The sequence below is a fragment of the Camelina sativa genome, chromosome 7 (assembly GCF_000633955.1).
Source record: "Camelina sativa cultivar DH55 chromosome 7, Cs, whole genome shotgun sequence".
In the NCBI taxonomy this organism is placed as follows: Eukaryota; Viridiplantae; Streptophyta; class Magnoliopsida; order Brassicales; family Brassicaceae; genus Camelina; species Camelina sativa.
The window spans coordinates 9,734,430-9,755,128 of record NC_025691.1 but is presented as its reverse complement, the minus strand read 5'-3'; the positions used below and the strand labels follow the sequence as shown (position 1 = coordinate 9,755,128).

The 20,699-nt window shown below is 33.5% G+C and overlaps 4 protein-coding genes across 6 annotated transcripts in view; 3 read left to right on the top strand and 1 right to left on the bottom strand.

Moving 5' to 3' along the window:
* Positions 1,412–3,314, top strand: LOC104700831 (RNA-binding protein 1-like). Its single transcript, XM_010416425.2, has 3 exons — positions 1,412–1,504; positions 1,834–2,064; positions 2,195–3,314. Exons 2-3 carry the CDS (start codon positions 1,837–1,839, stop codon positions 3,083–3,085), a joined length of 1,119 nt encoding a protein of 372 aa, XP_010414727.2. The 5' UTR covers positions 1,412–1,504; positions 1,834–1,836; the 3' UTR covers positions 3,086–3,314.
* LOC109124913 (GDSL esterase/lipase At1g58725-like) lies at positions 5,289–6,733 on the top strand. 3 transcript variants are annotated; one of them, XM_010416424.1, is made up of 6 exons: positions 5,319–5,562; positions 5,647–5,777; positions 5,867–6,091; positions 6,182–6,269; positions 6,357–6,437; positions 6,540–6,733. In XM_010416424.1, exons 1-6 carry the CDS (start codon positions 5,319–5,321, stop codon positions 6,731–6,733), a joined length of 963 nt encoding a protein of 320 aa, XP_010414726.1. The 3 variants fall into 3 exon arrangements, with proteins under 3 accessions (XP_010414724.1, XP_010414726.1, XP_010414725.1); XM_010416422.2 differs by having other exon boundaries at positions 5,289–5,562; positions 6,182–6,437; XM_010416423.1 differs by having other exon boundaries at positions 6,182–6,437; positions 6,561–6,733.
* On the bottom strand, positions 9,435–12,640 carry LOC104704100 (putative F-box/kelch-repeat protein At5g28160). Its single transcript, XM_010420236.1, has 6 exons — positions 12,334–12,640; positions 10,704–11,420; positions 10,306–10,592; positions 10,070–10,110; positions 9,517–9,974; positions 9,435–9,454 (listed from the first exon to the last, which is right to left on the bottom strand). The coding sequence occupies exons 1-6, from the start codon at positions 12,638–12,640 to the stop codon at positions 9,435–9,437; spliced, it is 1,830 nt and encodes a 609-aa protein (XP_010418538.1).
* Positions 17,782–20,699, top strand: part of LOC104700829 (CSC1-like protein RXW8) — a 7,626-nt gene continuing 4,708 nt past the window's right edge. Inside the window, exons 1-6 of the mRNA XM_019227593.1 lie at positions 17,782–17,996; positions 18,764–19,178; positions 19,300–19,446; positions 19,566–19,629; positions 19,750–19,959; positions 20,592–20,685. Coding sequence (XP_019083138.1) covers positions 18,898–19,178; positions 19,300–19,446; positions 19,566–19,629; positions 19,750–19,959; positions 20,592–20,685 — 796 coding nt within the window. The 5' untranslated portion in view covers positions 17,782–17,996; positions 18,764–18,897. The remainder of the gene's footprint in view (positions 17,997–18,763; positions 19,179–19,299; positions 19,447–19,565; positions 19,630–19,749; positions 19,960–20,591; positions 20,686–20,699) is intronic.

The following is a 20,699-nucleotide window of genomic DNA, read 5'->3' as shown; positions in this document are numbered from 1 at the left end:
CTTAGGTGAGTATTTTTTTTTCCTAGAAAAAATGAATTATACATATATGGAGAGATAAATGTTTGAATTTTTTTCTAATTATATTTTAAAATATACGATAAATGAAAAAAAAACTTAAAAGAAATTATCATCTATCTATCTATTTTAAGAATTAAAAAACATGTTATTATTTAGAAGAAAAAAATTATATATACCATCTATGTTAGGGTCTACAAACTTTGCATAAAGGCTTCTAATAAAACAAAATGTTCCGTCACAATACTAGGAATTCAAATATGTTATTAGCAAAATAAAACCAACGACTAATACAGCTTCATCCCTGAATGAGAATCAAATAAAGAAAGTGTGAATGCAAGATGTGAATGTAATGAATCCAACCTTAAGTTTAGGTTCTCGAGTTTAACTCCTTAAATAGTACTACTTTTTAGAATTGTTTTTTGTTTTTTTTTGTTTTTAATTTGCAATAACAATTTTCTTATCCAATCAAAGATTATAGAAATGTAGTTTCCATAATAGAGAATCTATAGTTTTTAGAGTTTATACAAACTTTTCACAAAATCCAAAAATCAACTTTGATGAGTTTTTAAAAATGTTTTAAGATTTGATTTTTGTTTTCTTCTTTTTCATTTATTTTCAAAATTAAAACTCTATAAATCTAAAATGGGGGATTTTCAAAGATATCATTTTTATGTCATTTTTCAAAAATACCCTTTCATGGTATGAGTTTTCAAAAATACAAAATTTTAATATATAAAATGACTAAAGTTTAAACCCTAAACCCCAAATACTAAATCCTACCTCCTAAAAACTATATCCTAAATGTAAAATAGAGAACCCAAACCTTAAAAAAAAAATTCTAAAAATTAATTTAACATCTTGTAATTATGTAAAAGAGGGCAAAAATGAAAATATTCAAAAAGAAAATGTGTTTTTGAAAAGAGGCATCTCAAAAATGGTATTTCTAACAAATTCTCATCTAAAATCTATAATTTAAAAAACACTTAAAAACTCTTAAACATAAATATTCTAAATGTTTAACTTCCTCATGCTAACTTTTAAACATAAATACTCTATACAAAATCTACTCATCCAGATTTTGTCATACCACTTAAGCTAACCTTTACAAAATTTAAATATTAAAACCAAAATTTTAAATATTTTCTTGTACAAAGAGCTAAATTTAGTTTAAATATCCTCTCCTCTTATTTTATTTTTTTTTTTTGAACCAAATATCCTCTCAGCTCTCTTCCCAACAAATAAACAATCATACGAGAACAAACAATGGATCCCAACAAACAATAATAAAATATTTGGGCCTTAAATTGACAAAGCCTTCTTAAGGCCCATTCTACGTTGTCCATATAAATGTTAAAAAAAAAAAAAAGGTTAAACTAACTGAGGGAAGCTAAAAAAGAGTTTTTTTTTTTTAACTTTTAACTCTCTTCGTTTCGTCTTCTCTCTCTCGCGCCGTGTCAAATCAATCACTGTTTCTCTCTCCTATCTGGTAAACTTTTCCTCTTCTCTTCTTCCATGGCTTTTCTAGGGTTTCTTCCTTCTACAGTCCTCTCCCCCCCCCCCTAAAATTTAGGGCTTTCTTGTCTCCTTCCTCTTGTTTCTCCATAATCACTTCTTAATTTAGAATCCCCAAATTTTTCGAAATTAGGGTTTCCGTACATGATTTGATTTGGGGGTTTCTTGATTTGATTAATTCTAATGTTTTGATTGTGCAATTGCGAAATTAGGGCAATAGTTTCGTCTAATTCCGAAATTCAAGGGGGTTTAAGACAAAGCCTGCAAATTTTAGGGTTTTTTTTGTTCTTTTGGTTTTTTCAGGGTATGGATTTGGATTATGATCGGTTTAAGTTGTTCGTTGGTGGTATTGGGAAAGAGACTAGTGAAGAAGCTTTGAAGCAGCATTTTAGCAGATATGGAGTTGTGTTGGAAGCTGTTGTAGCTAAAGACAAAGTCACTGGAGTATCCAGAGGGTTTGGGTTTGTTCGTTTTGCTAAGGATTATGATGTTGTTAAAGCTCTTAAAGACACTCACTTCATTCTCGGTAAATCCGTAAGTTTTTTTTTTTTCTCTATAACACTTGTTGTTTCATCAATTTGGGTTTTTTTGATGAGATATGTAAAGTTTGGTTTTTTTTGAGGGATTGATAAAGTGTGTCTTTTGTATCTTTTAACAACATCAGGTTGATGTGAGAAAGGCTATTCGGAGACATGAGTTTATATATCAGAATCGGTTTAGCATTCCTCTATTAGAGGGCAAAGTTCAACATCAACAGAACAATGGTGGTTTGCATGAGATGCCGAGTAATGGTATGATGCCGAGTAATGGTACTGCTACGCATAGGACGAAGAAGATATTTGTTGGAGGTTTGTCGTCTAGCACGACTGAAGAAGAGTTCAGGAGCTACTTTGAGAAGTTTGGTCGGACGACTGATGTTGTTGTGATGCATGATGGTGTGACAAACAGGCCAAGGGGTTTTGGGTTTGTTACATATGATTCGGAGAAATCTGTTGAGGTTGTTATGAAGAGTAGTTTCCATGAGTTGAGTGATAAGCGTGTGGAAGTGAAAAGTGCAATACCTAAAGAAGGAATCCAGAGCAATAATGGTAATCTTAACGTTCCTCCTACCTACAGCAGCTTTCAACCAACACCTTATGTCCCAGAACAGAACGGATATGGGATGGTTTTACAGTATGCTCCCGTCTTTGGTTATCATCAGAGTGTCCAAGCCCCTCAGTATCCTTATGGTTACCAATTCACAGCTCAAGTGCCTAATGTTCCTTGGAACAATCTGGTTGTGCAACCCACTGGTTTTTACTGCCCTCCTCCTCCTCCTCCTCCTCCTCCTCCTCCCACCAACACTCTTGGTTATCTCCCTTACATGAACGGGTTTGATTTTTCGGGTACGAGAATTCCAGGGTACAATCCTGTACCATGGCCTGTAACAGGGGATGCAGCTGGTGGGCTAATACATCAGTTTGGAGATTTGAAGCTCGGGGTCGCTAGCCAAGCCCATCAGAGAATGAGTGGAGGTAACATGGGAAACCCATTGCAGAATGGTAGATATAGATGACAGTTGCAGATGATAAATGCAGTTAGGCTCACAAGGTTAGTGAAATTCTTTGGACTCTTCAAAATGGTTTCCTTTTTTCTAGGTTACTCTTCTTTCTTCATTAACTCTTTGGTAAATGCGTTGCTTGGTATGGTTGCCTTGTATATTTGTTTAGGTATTTGATTTTAATCCCAAAGACATCTGTAATATATTACTGCGTTGTAATATATCACACACTCATTTCGTTTATGTTGGTTCTTTATGGTTTTGTTGTTTCTTTAATTAGACACCTTTGGCATTGATGTTTTAAATTCTAGAGGGAATACAGAGAAAGAGATATGAGTTAAAATTATATAGTCCTCTTTATGGGTTGAAAAGGAGAAAATGTAAAAATGAAAACAAACGAATTTTAGAAATAGAACAGAATATGGAAATCTCTTGTAGAAAGAAACAAGTCAAGATTGGAGAAACCGTCGAGCATCCTTGAGCTTTATTTAAAGTTGGAGAAACCGTAGAAGTGTTTGAGGGTCTTTGTTGCAAGGTTAAACACAGATATCTAGGGATGAACTTTTCTGGTGACAGATACGATCGTGGTGGGTGAAACAGATGGAGTCTGATTCGATACCGAGGGTCGGTTAGTAGGCGCAGTGATACCCAAATCAAGAATCAAAAGCCTCATCGCCAAGAGAAATATGCCTTGACCTTTGGGTTTGGGTTGTAGATAATATTATCGTCTAGATTAGGATCACTCGTGTCAAGGCAAAACACAAACGTCATCCTCTGGAACAGAAATAAGCCATGTAGATTCGAGTTTTAGATGTATCGTTTGTTTCCAACATAAATACCAAAATCGTGAGGAGGAAACCGACAAAACTCAAACGTTCGTACACAGATTTCAAAATGTCTATACGAAGTTCCGACCGGCACCTAGAATTGACAGTCTCCATATTTCCAAAATTTAACCAATCTGTGATTTTTGCCAAGAGGGTTTAGCACTCAAATGTTTAGTTATTTGCTGTAGTGTGGGCTTCTCGTAAGATTTTGGTTTTGGAAAGTCTTTCGTTTCTCTGTTTTAGTGAACAGAAGTCATGGTTTTAACTTTTAACCATTGTTTCAATGTTTGTTTTGACTATTTTATTAAATCCATGTTTATCTTGAGCATGACCATTAGTCGTTTTTTCTAGAGATATTCTCAACTAAAAATTAAAAATATTAATAAAGGAAACAAAAAAGTGAGAAACGTTTCTCCATTGAGCATCATAATACCAAGTCTCGTGAGAATATTTATTGGGTTGCTCATATTTTTTGTGGGCCAAATTTTTAATTACAAAGCTCAAAAATTAGTGTCACTAAAAGGAGGATCGCTTCTGAAATTATTTGTTGTAGAAACGTTTTCCTTACTATTTGTATATCATAAACAAGTTTTATTGGTTCAGCTTTACTAAAAAATTAAAAATATAACTGTATAATTAAAGTATTATTATTATTGAGAACCTCCTGCCATTTTTGTGTTTGAGATGCCCTAAGAATCGTTTCTCTGACATATGGCAGTGTATATCAATTTTTTTTACACATTTATTATTTAAATATATAATAAAATTTAAAGAAAATAATTCAAATACATTATTTTGAGCAACGGTCTAAGAGTCTTTTAAATTCTTTTATCGAATCTTTACATCTTGAAAATTTTTGGTATGTAACGCACATTTTGGAGATACATAGAGAACTATGCAAAAGCCGAAGTTTTCTGACTAATAAAATGATATCTCTAAAATGCATGTGTCTCATTGTCTCACCATCAGAATTTTATTTTATCTTCTTAACAAAAGAAATTTGAAATAATTGTTCTAATCTCAAATATATATGCTGAGATATCATGTTCAGCTTTTTTTTTTCTTTTTTGGGTTCTTAATCAATGTATGGTTATATTTATGAAATTGGTGTAAATTCCAAACATAGTATATTCAAGTTTTTTGTTCAAAAAAAAAAAAAGTATATTCAAGTTATAAACCAATTTAGTTACCATTTTATTGTAAGAAATAACAATTGAATTTCGTTGTCGTTCCAACTAATGTCAAAACGTAATAACTAATTAGAGATATCATAGAACCTAACAACTACAGTTCAATAGGACATAATTTAGAAATCCAACAAACAGAACACAAGATATATAAGCATGCACACATGTCTTTGAATTTGTAAAACACAAACAAAAATCTCTAAGCAGAAAAGTAAACTAATCAAACAAGAGAGAATGAAGTTTCAAGTGTTATTGATCGCTTTGGTATTGATCGCCATCGAAGCCAATGCAGCCAAGCAAGGGAAAAACGCAACAATCCCAGCACTAATAGTGTTCGGAGATTCAATAATGGACACAGGAAATAACAATAATCTTCCAACTCTTCTAAAGTGTAACTTCCCTCCATATGGCAAAGACTTCCCTGGAGGCTCCGCCACCGGAAGGTTTTCTGATGGAAGAGTTCCTTCTGATCTTATTGGTAACCCATTTGAACTATTCTTTAATTTTTTTTCTAATTTGTAAATTATAGCTATTTATATGCATGTTATAAATTATTTCTCAGCTGAAAAGTTGGGATTGGCTAAGACATTACCAGCATATATGAATCCTGATTTGAAGCCTGAAGATCTTCTTAAAGGTGTAACATTTGCATCTGGAGGAACTGGTTATGATCCATTAACAGCTCAAATGATGGTAAACTAATGTTCTCTCATCATGATCGTTAGTTTTTCTTGTGGGTGACGATTCCTTTTTTAAATAAATTTTATGTTTCATTTTTGTAGTCAGTGATATCGGTGTGGGATCAACTCATATATTTCAAAGAATATATATCGAAGATCAAGAAACATTTTGGAGAAGAAAAAGCCAAAGATATTTTGGAAAACAGTTTCTTCGTCGTGGTGTCTAGTAGCAATGACCTTGCTCACACCTATTTAGCTCGAGCTCTTACATATGATCGTACCTCGTATCCCAATTTTTTGGCTGACACTGCTGTCCAATTCGTGAGGGTAAGTACTTTAACTATAGTTATATATAAAATAATCAACGATATACTTGCATCCAAAAAAGTAACGTATCTCTATATAATTAATGTTTAGGAATTATATAAGCTTGGAGCTCGAAGAATCGGAGTGTTTAGTGCAGTGCCTGTTGGTTGTGTTCCACTTCAAAGAACTGTATTTGGGGGTTTATTAACAAGAGGATGTAATCATCTTTTAAACAACATGGCAAAACAATTCAATTCAAGACTTTCGCCAGCACTTGATTCTTTAGATAAAGAGTTGGATGGTGTTATCCTTTACATTGATGTGTATGAAACTCTCTATGACATGATCCAGTACCCTAAAAAATACGGTAAGTTCCATCTAACAGATTTATCTATGTATTTGTTTCTTTTTTCAAATTTATCATCTACTTCTAAGTATATTATATTCAAATGATCTCATTTCGTTTCAGGTTTTGAGGTAGCTGATAGAGGATGCTGCGGTAAAGGAACTCTTGCAATATCCTATTTGTGTAACGCATTTAACCCATTCACATGTACAAATTCTTCAGCCTATATATTCTGGGATACCTATCACCCGACTGAAAGAGCTTATCAAGTGATCGTTGACAGTCTACTCGACAAATATTTAAAGAAATTATATTGATGTTAATCATTTAAGTCAAACATATTTGTATATCTTTGTGTCTCATTGTCTTTTATCTTTCCATGTCATTCATGTCTCTCTATGTATTCATTCATTATTTATTCACTATATATCATGGTCAAAAAGAAAACATGATTAGATTTAATTAATCAAACCTTATTTAGTATACTATGCAATGTTTCCCCAAATTTCATCTATACCATTGCGTCTTTCAAGTGCAACCACGGCACACCAAATATCACTACAAGAAAACATGATTTTTCCAACTACATTTGGCGACTATATATGTAGTCACCAAATTGTGCGACTAATAAGCGACTATCATATGACTCTTTTACGACAACAAAAAAAATAGTTGTAAAATAGTCGCTCTTTTGCGACCAGATATAATAATCGCATATTAGTCGCCAAATTAACGACTAATTTATGACTATTTTACATACACAAAACTTTAGTCGCAACATAGTCGTAAAATAATCGCTAATTTAAAGACTAATATAGCTAACTATGCGAGTCGCATATTAGTCGATATTTGGTACCATAAAGCTAAGATTTAATGTGGAAAAAATTAGTCGCAAAATAGTCGAATATCAGTTGCTAATTAGTATCACAAAAATAAGATTTGATACTTTTTCAAAAAAAAATTAACCCCATAAACTCTAAATCTTGAACTTTAAACTATTTTAATCTTAGAAATTAATTCATAAACCATAAACCAAAACATAAATATAATATAATATACATATAGATACATATCTACATAAAACCAATATTTAAAATCATGTATATATTACTTTACAATTTTTTTAAACATATTTACTTATAATTTTAAATCTCTAAGCCAACAATCTCTAAACCTTTTTTTTTTCTTTTTTTTTTTAAACTGTTATCACTTATCACACACTTATAAGAAATCTATAATTTTCAGATCTATCAATCTAAAGTATTTCAAATCTGATCTTTAATGCGAAAACATTAGAAGAAACTAATGGAATCTTGGAAGGAGCATGTGTTATTTAAAAATTACAAGAGACTTAGTGAAGCAATTCGAGTAAGTCTTCACCTTTTACACATGGGACATATATACAAGAGGCCACCAAATTTGTTGAATTTGGAAATAGATACATGTTTTTTTTTCAGTTATGTTTTTGTTGTTGTTAAAAGTCTTCTTCTTCACTAAAAATTGGCAACAAGTAATTATGTCATATATATTTAATCCAGTTCTCCATTTATTTTAGGCTTAATAAACTTTCAAATATGAAGTTTGATTTTCTAGTCTATTAATTTAAAAAATTTATATAATCATAATTAAATAAACTTTTGATCATCTCAAACTTTTGTGAATAAACAATAATTTATGGTTCTTAAAAGAATTTTACAGTCCAATGCATAAATTTACCACCAGGTGTAATCCGGACTGGGTGTAATATTAATACTTTATAAAGCTTAAACTCCCCTGCGTGAAAATTATAACGTAAAAAATCACCAAAATTTACCCCCAAAAAAAATAAAAAAAAATAAGAGAAAGCTTCTCATTGGCTGATCTTAAATGACAAGGATTTGCCTTTTGGTTTACTATCTACCGTTGATAGTGTCAATCCAACAGACAGAAATCCTCTCATCCTTTTCCTTCTCATTTTTTCCCCATCTCCTTATTGTCACTTTCCTTTCATACCTTCTTTTCTTTCCTAGCCTTCTTCTCTTCGTCAAGTTGAAGTGAAATCGAAAAACCCAGAAGATTAACCAAGAGTTATTCAAGTTCTGGAAGAGTTCTAGAAGGTTAGTTACATGAATTTAAATATGGAGATATATCTAGGGAAATCTGATAATTATATGGGTTTTGTTGCAGATCTGAAATATTAGTTTTAACGACGAGGACTAATATCGACAAGACCACCACCACTACTCCGTGGAGAGACGCCGTCCTGAAAGTCACCACTTCTTCGATTTCTTCTTCGCCAAAAGACCAAGCCCAACCTAAATGAAGATAGTAACAACAGAGAAGAACCATAGACGGACCTCTCACGACTCCGACCATTAAGTCTGGCTGTCGGCATGGCCAGATCAAAGAATGCGGTGGGGGTGTTTTAACAGAGACGGCTAAACCTAATTTTGTTTCGAGAGTGAAAAGAGATTTTTATTATTTTTAAAGAGATTTTTTGTTATTTTGCTTTTGTAATAAATTTCAGAAATAAAAATAAAATAATTTTATTTATTTTCTTGATTTATATAATAAAATTAATTTGTTTTTTTTTTAATTTTCTTTCCTAGGTTAGTCGCGAAAAAGTCCCTAATATACACATACTTCTATTCATGATTATTAATCGTTAATTAATCATTAAATTTAAGCGAGTAAGCTACGACTATTTTTACGACTATGCGTATAAGTTGTAATGTAGTCGCTATTTGGCAACTAATTTTACGACTATTTATTTTAGTGACTCTCGATTTACGACTACTAGTTTTAGTCGCTATTTAATCGTAACACACCGTTTAACAACTAAATAGTGACTAATAGTGGAGTCGCTATTTGACTGTTTTTTTTGTAGTGTATTCTTGTATTAATCACAAGTACCATGTCGCACAAACTCATCCCATAAGATTAAGAGTTTCTCATTGTAATCAGCTATTTCAATCGTACCACTACGATGATACCAATTTAACGTAGCTAAACCTCTAACCCCTCTACATTTGTCGTAATTTACATCATACCACCAGCACCTGTTTTGATCACAACAATACCATACATTGCGCTAAAAAGTCTTCTTCAACATCCCATATACCTTCTTTTGGATCATAAACAGAAGCCCTCTCCTCATTGCTTCTAACGTAAAGCTTTCCTTCGTTCACCTGTATTTGACTAATTGAAGAAAAGCTGTCCTTGACGCCAAGGTTAGGTAAATGTTCCCAAGTTTGAATCTTTGGGTCTAAAACCTCACCGTAGTTCGCGTAATCTTCCATTACGTATAGTTTCCCATTTAGGACGTCTGCCATAACGTTCTCTCGAGCTACACTCATGTTTGGGGGCTTTACCCCATAACCCAGTCTCTTTATTACGTACCCACATGTTGGAGGACGGAGCACTAGAAGTCTAGATCGGCTGAATCCGTACATTTCTGAAGCAACCGAAACGATGTGCAATGGTACAAAGTACAAAGGACATGTTAAAGTTGGGTTACTAAAAATATGCTTCTTTCTTTTGCTCTTGCTCTCAGGCTTATGATCATATGCAAACTTGTATCTGTAAAGCAACACTACTTTTTTGATAAAATATACATTGACAACATAACCAAAAGTAAAATAATTAAAAAAGAATGTAGGCTAATTATAACGAACATGCCCTGTGATAATGTGAATGCGATTAAATCTGGCAAAAACTGGCAAAACAATGTCATTAACTCAATAAAAGCAAACACAAAGTTTTATGAAAGTATGAAATGAAATCATCCACAGCTAAACAAATGAATAATCAATCATCTAATAATAATATAATGCACTAAAATAATTATTTTAAAGAAAGTTATTAGTAATATTAGTAAAAAAAAAACATGATTATATATATTTGATCAAACCACACTTAGTAGACTACGCACGAAAACGTATGAGCTGGGAACGGTATGCACTATATCAGCCCACTCAATGTTTCCCCAAACCTCGTCAATTATAGTTCCTACACGACGTCGTCGTCGTCGTCTTTCCAGCGCAACCATCGCACACCAAATATGCTTGTATCCAGGCTGACCAAACAAAATCTCGTCCCATAAAATTAAGAGTTTTCCACCGTAGTCGGCTATTTCAGTCAGACCAGTAAATATACCATAATTAATCAACATTGCTAACCCTTTGACCTCTCTCCATTCTTTTCGATTTGTGTCATACCACGAGCAGCACAGGTTTCGAGCACAACGATACCGTACATTATCTATCGCACACTCCTCAAAGAGTGATTTTGGGGTACCCTTCCATTCACCTGTTTTTGGATCATAAACCGAGTCTTTCTTCTCATTGCTTCTAACGTAAAGCTTTCCTTGGATCGCTTTTATTTTTCTAATTGAAGAAAAGCGTAGCTCGGGGCTAGGGTCATGTAAAGGTTCCCAACTTTGAGTCTTTGGGTCGAAAACGTTACCCCACTTTTTAGATTCATCAGCGGCGCACCCTCCCATTACATATAATTTTCCATTGAGGGCACATGCAAGGGGATTCTTTCGAGCTACAGTCATGCTGGAGGCTTTTTGCCATACGTAAAGCTTCTTATTAAGGATCCATAAGGTGGAGGATGGAGTATTAGATTGGCTAAGTCCGTACATTTCTGAACCAACTGAAACGAAGCACATAGGTACAAAATAAAAGTAGGAAGAAGGTGTTTGTACCAATTGGATATTTCGGGTAGAAGTCTTGTTCTTCCCGAGTTGGTTGGTTAGGATTTCACCATGTTTCATCCAGAGGGTGAACCAAGAAGGACAAGGATCATTGGGAAACTTCTGTAAGCAAACATGGAAAAACCTTTCTCCGGTTTTAAGGTGACGTCGCGTCACACTGAGATCATGGGACACAATGAGAGAGCGAAAGGTCTTACAGACTAGGGCGAGTTTTGGGTTGTATGATCTTGATATGCGGGCTAAACAGTTCAAGATGATTTCATCAGGAAGTGACAAAAACGATGGGCTATTCCGCTTCTTTTTTTTTCCTGTGATGGTTCTTCATAGGTTTTTCATCTGGTTTCGTTACCATACCCTGTTAAAGGTTTAAAAAAAAAAATTTAAAAGTCATGTGACATTATCACGTATACTTGATTAACAAAGAGATATATGAAAAAACAGAAAAATATGTCAATTTCGTGGAGAAGAAGAACAAACTTGTAAGTCGGAAACGTCAATGTCTGCCGCTTGTGTTTGAGAAGAGGATTTTTGTAAAGATTATAAAAGTAAAAACCTATATAATTTTTTTTAGGTTTTATAAAACCCTATATTTGAATCTTGGCCCAAAACCTAACTCTCTAATTGCATTGAAGGGGTTCTAAAACAGAGCATACATACTCTTGAATTTTCTATTTAACCGACCGATCAAATCATCTGGTATAATTAAGCATCATTAGCACGGGTTTAGGGGTTAATAGTGGAAAGTCCTATGTTCAAAAGCAGTAGATTTTTTCGCACTACGCCCGTACCAAATTATCATAGAGTCCATTTGTCAACTAGACACTTTTTGAAAAAATACTTGAGAAATATACGCTTTTAAAACAAAATTTAGAGAATAGACATTTTTTATGACTTGTGAGATAAAGAGGTTGTGAGATAGAGTATAAGACAAAAATTAAATAAAAAGACCAATATATCCACATATTTTAAAAGAGGGTTTTATGGGTGAATCCACAATTTTTTTCTAGTTAGACATGAATTAATTAATAGCAGTCCACTAAAATTATGATTTGTGTATATTTGGCCCATCTGAATTTGTTGTATCATCTAGGTAGTGTACCATATGCGTATGGTGTAACGTTTAGGTGGTGTACCATTTATGTCTAGTGTACCATTTGGGTTTAGTGCACTATCTGCATTTGGTGTACAATTTGGGTCTGGTGTACCGTTTGGATGGTGTACCATCCGCGTCTGGTGTACCATCTGAGTTTGGTGTACCATCTGGGTCTAGTGTACCAATTGCGTTTGATGTACCATCTGGGTCTAGTGTACCAATTGCGTTTGATGTACCATCTGGGTCTAGTGTACCAATTGCGTTTGATGTACCATCTGGGTCTAGTGTACCAATTGCGTTTGATGTACCATCTGGGTCTAGTGTACCAATTGCGTTTGATGTACCATCTGGGTCTAGTGTACCATTTGGGTTTAGTGCACTATCTGCATTTGGTGTACAATTTGGGTCTGGTGTACCGTTTGGATGGTGTACCATCCGCGTCTGGTGTACCATCTGAGTTTGGTGTACCATCTGGGTCTAGTGTACCAATTGCGTTTGATGTACCATCTGGGTCTAGTGTACCATCTGGGTCTGATGTACGGTTTGAGTGGTGTACCATCAACGTCTGGTGTACCATCTGAGCTTGGTGTACCATCTGGGTCTAGTGTACCATTTGCGTCAGTGTACCATCTGAATTTAGTATATTATTTGTTTCTGGTGTACCATATGGGTTGGGTGTACCATTTATGTCAGGTGTACCATCGAGATTTGGTGTATCATATGGGGTGTTGTATTATGATTTTGATTGGTGGTGTACAGGCTAGTAACTCTACAATCTCATAATCTATCTAAAAAAAATTGGTTTTAAAATGGAACATATCATCTCTAAAGTTTCAAATATAACATCATGATTTAAAATTAAACCTTAAACTATAAATTTTAAACCTACTCTTCTCAACACTACACCTTAAATGTAAAGTAAAGAACCCAAACCTAAAAAAAATATTGTTTCCAAATTTAACATAATCTTTAAATTTTCAAAAATAGCATCATGATTTAAAATTAAACTTTAAATTATAAATTTCAAATCATACCTCTCTCTCAAAATAATACTTTAAATGTAAAATAGAAAACTCAAACTTTAAAGATATATATATATATATATCTAAAGTTTCAAAATATCATTATGATTTAAAATTAAACTTTCAAAATTAAACTCTAAACTATAAAATCTAAACTCTACCCCTTTCTTAAAACTATAGCTTAAATATAAAATAAATAACTCATAAAAAATTATAAATATACATTTGTTATTGAATATATTTTAGGCCCAATTACTATTTTTTTTTTTTTTGCATACACAAACCAACAAAAAAGGATAAAATAGTCTATAACTGAATGTCACTCTAATAGAGATATATATTAGAGAAGAGAGTGAAAAGTGTCTATTTTACCAGTATCTTTTTTAAAGTACCTATTTGTCAAATTATTTTGTGAAAAAGTGCCTAGTCTCCTAATTAAGTCATTAAAACCATCCGTTACGTATATTTTCCGATTTAGGAGGCTTGGACTACCGCATTTTGCTCGAGCTACAGTTATGTTGGGGCCATAACGACATCTCCATTATTATGGACCACTTACATGAATACATGACAGCAGACAGAGCAATGCACTGGTTGAGACCGTACCATATGTTTATGAACCAACAAAAACCATGCACAATGGTACAGAGTCGGCCCAATGTTTCCAAATTTGGTTTAAGACTATACCGGTATTGGAAATTAAATGGAGGAAGAGGGTTGGTTATCTCACTGAAACCGGTTGGGTTTTAGTCACAAAGGTTTTTTAGGTTGTTTGGTTGATTAGGAGGGGTATTCAAATGAGAATTCTGGAGGATTTTGGTTTTTTATTAAAATTATCTATTATTCAACTTATGATTTTAAAATCACTTCCCAAATCCAATGTTATTCAATTTGGAATTTCTTAAAATCACTCACAATATCTTGTTATTCAATTAATCATTTGTCAAAATCATATAAAAGCAATTTTTATTCAAATTATAACCTTTTTAATAGAAAATCAAAACACAGATTTTAGGAGACTTTGGATACATTTTTACATGAGAAATCCAATAGAAAAAATCACACCTTAGGAGGTGTTATTTTGAAAGATTTGTTAAATGTCGTCAGAATTTTCTGAGTTCATCCCTCTTGAAATAAAAACAAGGGTTTCAATGAGAAAAGTGACTTGATATCCAAAGAAAAACATATTTTGTAGTGGATGTTGATGAAGTTTTCACAAATGATATCCAAAGAAAAACATATTATGTAGTGAATGTGATGCTACGTACGTTTCTTCAGATCCTCTGCAAATACATCTCTGCAAGTGAGCTCAATGATTTTTCTACAGAGACAACATTTTTTAAAAAACAAGCCCCATTCTTTTTTTTTTTATAAAAATTCAATCGTGTCACCCACAGTTTTTCTTCTCACCACTCCGAACCAGAGATAGAGAGAGAGATGCAATCGCTGCAGGAGAAGGCATCGATATTGAGCGGTGTCGATCAGGCTGAGGCCTTCGCTATCGATAAATCCAATCTGTTCGAAAAGCTCGGTCTTTAGACCTTCATCAATCTCTCCACCAATTTCTACACCAGGTTCTTTCAATTCCCTTTTCTAACTATCTGTTTCCTCTGGATTATTTATTATAAACCTCATAACCCTCACTTGTTAAAGCTCAGTCCTTTCCATTTAATCTGGGTTTAGCCTAGGAGATTGTGGTTGAAAGTGTGACTTTTTTTATTTTTTTCAAGTGATTCAAGTCCAGTCTCTGCTTGTTTAAATGAGAGAAATTGGGATTTTTGGCAATTGCAGATTTGGGAGGTTTATTGGCTGCTTTTGACTAGTCTTTTACCTTTCTTCACTAGTGAACTTTTTATGGTGTGATCCAATTCAACCGGTTAGCTTGATGTTGACTTGGTTAGCTGGTTTAATGATGGTTCATTATTCTTTGGCATCGGTTTTGGAAGTCCAAGAAGGAAAAGGATTTGGTTTCGAAGAAATCAAAATTGCAGAAGGATTAGGATTTATTCTTTTGTGTTGATATATATACACCTGCTTATTCTTTCCTATTGTATCTCTATTCATCTCTATCTTGTAATCTCTCTGAAGTTCTGTTCTTGAGCTTGAGAGAAACACTTGAATCATTATAGTGAATTGCTGGGTTGAATCCAGCTCCAGACGTAGATTCATCACATCGGTGAATCGAACTGGGTAAACAATTCCTTGTGTTCTTGCTTTCTTATTTCGGTTTGACTCTTCTTTGATTCTGAGATTGTGTGTTTTGGTTGAGCTAATTTGTGTTGAGTTCTTGAAAGGTTATCGTTATTAAAACTTAACAGAACTCTCAAGATTTTTGACAGTAGAAGTTCTATTTATGGACCTTTGTTNTAGTCTTTTACCTTTCTTCACTAGTGAACTTTTTATGGTGTGATCCAATTCAACCGGTTAGCTTGATGTTGACTTGGTTAGCTGGTTTAATGATGGTTCATTATTCTTTGGCATCGGTTTTGGAAGTCCAAGAAGGAAAAGGATTTGGTTTCGAAGAAATCAAAATTGCAGAAGGATTAGGATTTATTCTTTTGTGTTGATATATATACACCTGCTTATTCTTTCCTATTGTATCTCTATTCATCTCTATCTTGTAATCTCTCTGAAGTTCTGTTCTTGAGCTTGAGAGAAACACTTGAATCATTATAGTGAATTGCTGGGTTGAATCCAGCTCCAGACGTAGATTCATCACATCGGTGAATCGAACTGGGTAAACAATTCCTTGTGTTCTTGCTTTCTTATTTCGGTTTGACTCTTCTTTGATTCTGAGATTGTGTGTTTTGGTTGAGCTAATTTGTGTTGAGTTCTTGAAAGGTTATCGTTATTAAAACTTAACAGAACTCTCAAGATTTTTGACAGTAGAAGTTCTATTTATGGACCTTTGTTGTTCTTAAGGGTTAAGGGATATCTTGTTGATTCTTGGTTTTTGAAATGGAGGGTTTTTGAAACATAGACTACAAAGACAATACTTTGAAAATACTCTCATTCAGAGACAACTCCTTTGCAAATCTGATGGGAGTTTTGTATATTTTAATTCACAAGCTTGCATTCTGTAGTGACAATCCTCTCACCAAAATAAAAGATGGACTTGATTCTCTCTGCAACATCATTTGTGGTAATGTCATCACCATCTCAATTTCTTACGAATCCGCAATTATAATCGAAAAAAGAGGAAGAAGGCAGAAGCGATATTTTCTATTTTGGTTTTAAAATCTCTTAAAATCACCTAATATATTCTTTTAAAATCTCATCAAATCACAAAATATTTTTACTAACAAATCCACCAAATTATCCTAAAAACTATCAAAATCTAAATTTTTTTAAATCCCATAAAACTCTCCAAAATCCCATTTGAATACCCCCTTCTAAAAGTTGTGTGTGTCATACATGTTATTTGCCTTAAAGTTTGATCCATTTGTTAAAACGTTTACCATTATAGTGATTTGAACTTTATAGCCCTTGAATTGTATTTTTTTTTCTATTGTGTTTACATTTTTTAATTCAAAATTAATCACCGATAAATTATTATTATTATTTTTTTTTTTTTGTCAACCATTGGGCCACAACAGGCCGGCCCATTAGCCTAATCCCTACATTTGTAGGGAGCGAGACTCGATCCCTGGTGTGATGGTGCCTTGTGCATTAAGGACTTACCTTTGGCCACTGCACTAAGGTCACTTCACAAATTATTATTATTTATAAAAACTAATTCATAATAAAATAATTTAATTAAAGAAAATAGACCTAATTTTATTTTCTTCCTAAACATTAAAGTGCATAGGCAAAAAGCACAACGCTTATCACAAAATGGGGATATTTTTGGAGAAATAATTTATTTGATTTACTTATCCCAAATAGGAAAAATTTAGATCCATCTAATTATAATCATGTCCAAACGTATTAAAAGGCCGAAAAATTTGTCCTCTAATTATACATTTTCAACAAAAATTAAATTAAATAAATCAAAAAGTATAATTTATGGACTAATAATGGGTAGATGTATAGATCTATTTTCCTTCTTTTAAATACTGGGTAGACCTATTTTATTCCTTTTGTAACATACTTTTTGATACCCCTAATCTACTTGTATGTATTAGTATTACTTTCATAATATAAAAAAAAGCTATTCTATTTTAGCATTAAATTATAAAAACATAACTTTTTATGCCATACAGTCATACTCATGCATACCTCACACTCACACCAAGAAACACATGAATCCAAAATCCATTTATTCTTTTCCTTCTTCACCTTTCATTTTTCTTTTATTTCCACAGTCAACACAGTTTTAACTACCACACTTGAGCGAATGTTGACAAAAACGCGTCACCCACACGTGTCACTATCTTACCCATAACCCTTAAATCCAACGGTCATAATAAACTCGCCCATAGAGTACGTCGCTCTCACATAGTAGCAGATCTTTGAGTATTAGCCATTAAATTCCAGACACGTGGCGTTTCGTACCTAATAATATTTTTAATTTTGGGGGCTTGTATTAAATTTTATAATTATTAAGCATGGTTTCATTGAATGAACTGTAAATGTGCGAACTGCGAACTCTTCGGAATTGGAATTGCAAAGCAATTGGGGTGTCTCTCATTTTTTTTATTTTATTTATTTTTGTTTTTTTCTCTTCTTCTTCTCTGCGATTTCTTAGGGTTTCTGAATCTTCTCTGGTTCTGTTCCCCAATTCGAATTCTCTCTTTTAAGTCAAACCAAAGTTTTTCGTCTTTCTCTCTGTAAGTTATGTCGATTTTTTTATTTTTCTTTCGTAATCTCTTCGATTTCTGTTGTTTTAACTTCGTATTGTTCCTGTAATTTGACGAAATTGGTTGTGATTTCGTTTGTTTTGTTATGTTATGGGATTGATGTATTGTTGTTCTTTCTGGGAATCGAAATCGTGGTTTTGTTTCACTGGATTTGAGTGGAATGTTGAATTTTTCGAATTCACGGTTTGTTCTAGGTATCCGTGTTTTCGTATACTACTTTTGTTGTTCTTAGGCCATTGTGTTTTGCGAATCGTAATTTTGATCCGACTGTGTTGTTTTGGGAATAGAGAAATTGATAACTTGAGATTGAATCTAAGTGCGTTATTATTATGTTGTGTGTTACCAACTTATCTTCCTCTGCAAGTTTAAGATACTGTTTATGATTTTGTTCTTGTTTCTGTTTCTTTAATGCAATGAAGAAATTAGAGGTTGTTGTATAAATCATGTTCTTACTAGTTAATTATATCTGACATGGTATGTATATTAACGATACGATTATGGGATTAGTCGTTTAGAGTACGCACTTAGATTGAATGTTAGGTTGTTTGAAATTTGGTAATGAGATGTTTGGCCAATTTGTTTTACTGCAAGATTTTGTTTATTGTCATTGTCATTGCCATCTGCTTAATATGCTTCAGTTTGGATTCTTTGGGCATCGGGATTGCAGAATTTTGTTTATATTCCTCGATCTTATGATCTCTAAGCTTCTTATTTTCTTATTTTGTGTGTTCTTACAGTTCTTCTGCGGATCTAAGAGCCTACTATATTGTTTGATTGGCTATCTCTCTGTTTTGGATCAAAAGTTAATATGCTTATGAAGTTCTTCCCTGCCTGGAATTTTTAGTAAGGACGGGGTTGAACTGAGAGTGAGATGGAGATATCAGCTCTTCTTACATCTGCTGGGATTAATATTTCGATATGCATAGTGCTTCTGTCACTTTATTCCATACTTAGGAAACAGCCATCCAATTACTGTGTCTATTTTGGCCGAAGGCTTGTTTGTGGAGGTGCTAGACGTTATGATCCTTTTTGGTATGAGAGGTTTGTGCCTTCTCCTAGTTGGTTGGTTAAAGCATGGGAAACTAGTGAAGATGAGTTATTAGCTGCTGCTGGTCTCGATGCTGTGGTCTTCCTCAGGATGGTCCTTTTCAGGTTACTTATTGCTTTTTTTTTTCTTTTTCTGTTTCTTGATTTATTCTACATTTACTTATGTTACGTTTCATAACCCTCACAATTGGCTTTCCTCTGTGTTTTTTATTTTATTTTTTTGCAGCATTCGTACTTTCTTTATAGTTGCTGTTGTTTGCATTGCCTTTGTGTTGCCTGTTAATTATTATGGGCAACCGATGGTGCATAAGGAAATCCATTTGGAGTCATCTGAAGTGTTCACAATTGAAAATCTTAAAGAAGGCTCAAAATGGTAAATGTGATATTGCTTTTATTTCTACCTGTATGTCTCTTTTAAAGATAGTTCAACATTATGTTATACAGAGAGCTTAAAAGTGCTGATTTTTTTCTTGTAACATCTATTGATCTCAGGCTGTGGGTTCATTGTCTTGCACTGTACATTATAACCTCAGCAGCCTGTCTTCTTCTTTACTTTGTGAGGACCTCGTACCTTAGTTTATCTCATGCATACAGAATACTTACTCTTGGTTCTTCAATTTATCTTCTTTTTAGTTTTTTTTCCCCAATCTTTTGACATTTTTTTTTTATACTGTAGGAGTATAGGACCATAGCAAAAATGAGGCTTGGACATATTACTGGAAGTGCCTCAAAGCCAAGTCAATTTACTGTTCTTATCCGTGCTATTCCATGGTCTCCTGAGCAATCTTACAGCGACACACTAAGCAAATTCTTCACAAACTACTATTCATCCAGCTATGTATCCCACCAAATGGTCTACCATAATGGCATCATTCAGAGACTGCTGGTACGTATTCTTCTTGGACCAGTCAGTTTTTAGCAAACTATTCTTCAGCCCACCTTCCTCTTGGTTTACTAGTCAGATTAAAACTGTCACCTAGAAACTTAAGTAAAAAACTGTTATTGCTCTGTGAGATGTGAATATTTTTTCCAGCTTTAAGTGTTTCTTTTTCTTCCACTCTCTATTTCTGTTGATAGCTTTCGTAGTTGGTGTAATACTTCATGGTTCTGAAGTATATGTGCTTGTTGGATGTTATAAAGGGTTATTATTTGATAACCACATGCAGAGAGATTGATGATATTTCAGAGAACACTAGATATAATTAATTCTAGTTCAGCCAAAAGGAATTTTATATTAGACACATATTTCATGGAGTATAAAAGGATTTTTAGAGGAACTCTGTTTGTATCATATCTGTAGTGCTTTCATTCATAGTTCATGATTTCTGATGCTGTGGTTGTTTCAATTTTACTACATCTGTTTCTCATTGGTTCTCTGTCATGTTGAATCAAAACAGAAGTTGTTAGAAATAGGGTAAATTATATGTGGACGGTTTGTGTGTTATATCATATTTGAGATTCATTGTTCTGTGTCATAGAAAAAGTGTGACCTATAGATTATCACAATTTCTGTCTCAGCGTGATGCGGAGAGGATGTGCCTGAGTCTAAAACACGTAGCTCCTGAAATCAATTGTAAACCGACTTTAAGGCCATGCACCTTTTGTGGAGGACCCACAGCCACAAAT

Bases quoted from the DNA above. Each gene is read 5' to 3' on its own strand.
- LOC104700831 (XM_010416425.2), top strand. From the start codon at position 1,837: ATGGATTTGGATTATGATCGGTTTAAGTTGTTCGTTGGTGGTATTGGG. The intron at 2,065-2,194 runs GTAAGTTTTTTT...TAACAACATCAG, and splicing joins ACTTCATTCTCGGTAAATCC to GTTGATGTGAGAAAGGCTAT.
- LOC109124913 (XM_010416422.2), top strand. From the start codon at position 5,319: ATGAAGTTTCAAGTGTTATTGATCGCTTTGGTATTGATCGCCATCGAA. The intron at 5,563-5,646 runs GTAACCCATTTG...ATTATTTCTCAG, and splicing joins AGTTCCTTCTGATCTTATTG to CTGAAAAGTTGGGATTGGCT. The intron at 5,778-5,866 runs GTAAACTAATGT...TCATTTTTGTAG, and splicing joins CATTAACAGCTCAAATGATG to TCAGTGATATCGGTGTGGGA.
- LOC104704100 (XM_010420236.1), bottom strand. From the start codon at position 12,640: ATGGTACACCATCCAAACGGTACACCAGACCCAAATTGTACACCAAAT. The intron at 11,421-12,333 runs GTACACCATCCA...GAACCATCACAG, and splicing joins TGGTACACCAGACGCGGATG to GAAAAAAAAAGAAGCGGAAT. The intron at 9,455-9,516 runs GTATATGGGATG...TGATCAAAACAG, and splicing joins TGTTTATGATCCAAAAGAAG to GTGCTGGTGGTATGATGTAA.